The sequence below is a fragment of the Dipteris shenzhenensis genome, chromosome 24, assembly GCF_047967505.1.
Source record: "Dipteris shenzhenensis isolate YYH24624 ecotype China chromosome 24, Dip_SZ_1.0, whole genome shotgun sequence".
Lineage (NCBI taxonomy): Eukaryota > Viridiplantae > Streptophyta > Polypodiopsida > Gleicheniales > Dipteridaceae > Dipteris > Dipteris shenzhenensis.
Window position 1 is genome coordinate 53253579 of NC_141619.1, and position 5114 is coordinate 53258692.

Sequence of the window (5114 nt, forward strand, 5' to 3'; positions counted from 1 at the left end):
CAGGAGCGCACCGTGCAATTTAGTTTGATCATCTTGTGATCTCGCAATTCCGTGCGGCTTGGGTAAAGTTATTCGCTGAAACGTCGGCTGATCAGAACGTCACAGTTCATGACGTCCACATCCTCGTCCTACGAGAATCTGAAGCCGTGAGTGTCTGAACTCTATGTTCATCTGACATTCAGTCTCAATATACAGATTACATATCACCACAGCAGACTGTCCTGGTCCCTGGCTTACCAGAGAACCGCAGGAGATTAGTTAGAACTTAGTACTGCAAATGTTTGAGTAAAATTTAAAGGCTCAGGGACATATCTGCGCACAATAAAAGGATGACCACTCCCCAATCCGCGACTCTTGAGGCTGCTGTTTCCTCACGAGAAATTGAACAGACAAGCAAGGATTGGCGGATCCGAGCGGCGGACTTCATTAAGAAGATTGAACAGCCTCGAATAGTGTCTGAGCCTCAACATGCGCCACTGGATTCGTGCCTTAAAGCTGTTGGGCAAGGTAGATTTTCTTCGCCTGATCCTAGTAAAATTGCGTTCTTTTCAATGCGGGCATGAATTTTCTTCTTGCTCTTACGGAAAGGCTTTTTTCATAGTCTCAAAACTTAAAAGTTTAAGCCTAAATATTACGTATGGCATGTAGTTTGCAACTTGTGTACCTACGTGGTGCTCGAATACTACAATACTAAAAAAGGGCTTTCTTTCTTTTCAAAAAAAAAAGTTTACGCCTTGGATATGAAGTGACGTTATTCATGAGTGACACACAAGCTTACCTTTCAAGAAATGTTTCATGGAGATTTAGTTAGTGTTTTATAGGTAGGCAAGCAAAGGTGGATAGCTATTACGATCACCAAAATGAGATTCTTAAAGAGTGGAGCGATCTAGATGGACTTACAGAGAATGCTCTAAACGCTTTACCCATACAAGTAAGTGCTTTAAAGCATGCCTAATGCTTTTTTTTCAAAATCACAACATTCTTAGGTATTATATACGTGTCTCACCACTTGAAAATGAATGTGTTATTTTGTGTGGATTTGTTCACAGGTAGATCTTTCAAAGCAAGGCACCACTACCAAGACAGAAATACTTGCAATTCGCATTTCAAACTTTGCCAATGCCATTCTTTTCGTGATCAAAGTGTTCATCTCTATAAAAACTGTTTCAATGTCTATAATTGCATCCACATTAGACTCTCTATTGGACTTGTTATCAGGATTCATCTTATGGTATACATCTTATAGCATGAGGAGGCCTAACCCTTACATGTATCCAATAGGAAAAAGTCGAATGCAGCCAGTGGTAAGTCGAGATCCATATTTACTACAAAATTTTAGTCAAAAGTTGATCTAGTCACCAATATTATGACATACTTAACAAAACATTTGGTTTCATGACATAGGGTATTCTAGTATTTGCATCGGTGATGGCGACCCTAGGAATGCAAGTACTAATCGAGGCTACAAGGCAACTCTTTTCCAAGGTTAAATATTTTCTTTCACTATCACTATTGATTATGATAATAGATTTTGCACAAAAAACTATGCTACATTCATTACACTCTAAGGTATTGTTGAATTATGAGGAAACATATTAATTTGAGTATATTGTTTTACACATAATGTTTTCAAGGTATGTTAAATATGTGCCTTTTTACATGATAGCCATTTTGAAAATCCTTTCTAGGTTTATTCATGGAACTCAACTCCAAGTTCTATTAAAAAATCCACTAATAGCATACTCTTCATCCACTTTATATGCTGACACTTGTCCCTCACATGATTACATGCAAAATCTCCATTCTATGCATGCATCACTGTAAAAGGATTTGAATGTTATTATCAAGGGGCGTAGCCCACACCCAAGAGCAACATAATTGAAATAGAAGGTGGGGGTAGTCTGCATCCACGAGTGAAAAAAATTGAATGATTTTATAAAGGGGATAATCCATTAAAAAAAGACTTAATTGAAATAATCGGCATGGGGTAATCACAACCCTTCTTAAGATTCCTTAAAATAACTTGAAATGTGTGTGCGCGTGTGTGTGTGCGCGCATGCATGCAAGTGCGTGCATGTGGATGTGCCTGCGTGTGCATGTGCATGCGTACATGTGTGTGTGTGTGTGTGTTCATTCACTTAGTAGTGCATATGTGTACCCATGCACATGCATCTATGTCTGTGCATGTATGCATGTGTGTGAGTGCCCATTACACATGTAGTTGTGAGTCCATGCACATGTGTGCATGCTTGCACACATGCTTGTGTGTGTGTGCATGTGCATGCAAGCTCACAAGCATGTGTGTGTGTATGTGCATGCACGCACGCATGTGTGCATGTGTGCCTGTCCATGGTTGCATGTGTGTGTGCACTTGCACGCTTGCATGTATGTGAATAAGTGTGCACATGCACACTTGTGCACATGAACGTGTGTACCTTTGGTTGGATAATGTGTAGGATGTAGCATGTGCCTTTGCATTTGTATGTTTGATTTTGTGTAAATGCGAGTCTCAATGTGCTATCACACCTGTATGAGTGTATGTGCATGTGCACACACATACGTGCACACATAAATGCACCCATGTGCACACATACATGCACGCATGTGTGCAATGTATGTCCATGTATGGGGGTGCATCTTTCCTTTTAGATGGCACTCTTGTCGAAGTACAATTATGACTAGTTGAAACATGATTAATTTACTAGAGCACGATGATACACATTGAAAACAAGAGAGAGAGAGAGAGAGTAGATGCAAATGAGTGTGCATCTTTCCATGTAGATGAACCCTTTGTAGGATTACAATTATGTTTATTTACAACATGATTAATTTGCTAGAGCATGGTGACAAATTGTATACCAAAATTGGAGACATTTATATTGTAACATGGGAAGGAGTGCGAATGAAGGTAGAATTCATATAATGATCCAAAGAATGTAGATCTTGTTCTTGATAAATTAGAACTTTAATATCATCTCCTTCAATGATTGTACTAGCTCACTTTGTATTTGCATCTGAAAACAGAATACAGAATTGACTCTACAGGGAGCGAACAAGTTTTGGTTGATTGGGATTATGGTCTTTGTGACCATCATAAAATTTTTCCTTATGTTGTTATGTCGAGCATTCAAAAATGATATTGTGCGATCCTATGCCAAAGACCACCTGTTTGATGTCATCACTAATTCACTTGGACTCATAGCTGCAATATTGGCGAGCAAGTACTATTGGTGGATAGATCCAACTGGAGCTATAGTGGTATGTGCCTTATCTTCCAAATTGAATTTTTAAAGTATTAAGAATAAAGTATACTATTGATTTTTCCTACTCTTATTAGCATGATAAGTAGCTTTTGAAGGAAAAATGAGAAGGGACTATTTTCATGATGTAACTTGGGCTTAAAAATATTTATGGAATTGAAGAAAGAATATGAAATACTTCAACCTAAAAAACATGAACAATTTTCTAATTCTCATGAGTGGTTCCATTCCATCCAAACAGTTGGCAATCTACACAATTTTGAATTGGAGCAACACTGTGCATGAAAATGTGGCTTCTTTAGTGGGAGAGACAGCACCACCTGAATTTCTTCAAAAATTAACCTATTTGTGTTGGAACCATCACAAATTAATCAAGCATATTGACACCATAAAATCATACAAATTCGGAGGGTATTATTTTGCAGAGGTGGACATTGTATTGCCAGCTAATATGCCCTTACAAGATGCCCATGATATTGGAGAGACCTTGCAAATTAAGCTTGAGAGCCTACCAGATATAGAACGAGCATTTGTGCATCTTGATTATGAGTTCTTACATCAACCAGAACATGCACAAAAAATCTTATATGTAATGAACTCATAGAGTCCTTAAAGACAAAATTTGTGAGTATTTATTTTGTTGTATGTATATTTATAATGGCGATATAAAGACCTCATGTATGTAAAGGTTCTTCAAGTATTTTTTCAAACCATCAAGCTTCATGCAAGCATAAATTTATCTCTTAAATATCTATAAAAATACATTTTTGGGACATTTTCATAGCAATAACTTTCCAAGTCTCTAGTTTTTTAAAGTATAATTAATTAATTATTTAATTAGTTTTGTGATTGAGGATAAACTAATGGGAATTATTGTGTTATGGTTGTTTTTTTGAGTACTATACATTTATTTCATGGTGACATGCTCATTTGTGAATCAATAATCACAGTTTTATGTGTTCTTTATGTATATTTGAAAATTGGAAGATAGGTTCTAAGAAAAATTTGAAGTATACCATATTTCACTTTGAACTTGGAGAAAAATATTGATAAAGTAAGCAAAATTTTGTATAATTTATTTTCCCTTACTTCATATTATATCTTGGTGATCAACAATGCACACCCCTTGGCCCAAACAAAAGTCACAAAACCTTTACCACTTATTTTTTTCCAAAGAAATTTCCTAAACACGTACTTGTAAAATATATTATTTTACACAAAAGCTACTTATCTACAAAATTTATCTATGCTCTTTGATCTATAAAGAAACATTTAACAAATTTACTTACCTAAAATAAAATTGGATCCTCTTTAGAGGAATCCATTAAAATCTTGGCTACCATTTTCAACTTTTATAATATTCCTCCTTTACACCATGCTTTAGAAAATTTCATTCTCTCATTTTTTCCTTTACCTTCCAGAGACTCGTTTCTCTCATTTGGATTAGCTTGAGCTCATATTACTTTCAAATATATTTTCTGGGATTTAAATTCATTTAGAACATTTCTTTCCTTATTCTATGCTTATGTTTATGGGGTTTTTCCTTTATCTTTGACTCCATGTAGTCATCCTTTCATGTCGCATACTATTTTTCTTCTCATAGATTTATTTAAAGTTTTGTCTTTTGGGAGGATTTTGAGATTTATTTTCCAATATTTTCATAAGAAAATCTAGCTCTATACACCTCCTAAGCACCTTCCCATATTTGAGAAAGTGTAGAACATATTTTACTTTGTAACAAGCCATGATGACACTTAATATAACAATTGTATACGTGCCTTAAACTATTGAAATTCTAGTAAATAAATAGAAAACATCTCTTTAAAAATACATGCATGTGGTGATATAGTTACA

At 35.6% G+C, this 5114-nt stretch overlaps 1 protein-coding gene across 1 annotated transcript; it reads left to right on the plus strand.

Annotated features, from left to right (window-relative positions):
- The first annotated feature begins 217 nt into the window (after positions 1-217).
- Positions 218-3965, plus strand: LOC147886773 (metal tolerance protein 11-like). Its single transcript, XM_087395143.1, has 6 exons — positions 218-507; positions 822-931; positions 1050-1304; positions 1405-1485; positions 3025-3258; positions 3502-3965. The coding sequence occupies exons 1-6, from the start codon at positions 330-332 to the stop codon at positions 3862-3864; spliced, it is 1221 nt and encodes a 406-aa protein (XP_087251269.1). The 5' UTR covers positions 218-329; the 3' UTR covers positions 3865-3965.
- Positions 3966-5114: the final 1149 nt, after the last annotated feature.

Excerpts from the sequence above, each read along its gene's own strand:
- LOC147886773 (XM_087395143.1), top strand. The coding sequence starts at position 330 with ATGACCACTCCCCAATCCGCGACTCTTGAGGCTGCTGTTTCCTCACGA. Across the intron at positions 1,305-1,404 it reads AAAGTCGAATGCAGCCAGTG|GGTATTCTAGTATTTGCATC; the intron begins GTAAGTCGAGAT and ends TTCATGACATAG. Across the intron at positions 1,486-3,024 it reads CAAGGCAACTCTTTTCCAAG|AATACAGAATTGACTCTACA; the intron begins GTTAAATATTTT and ends ATCTGAAAACAG.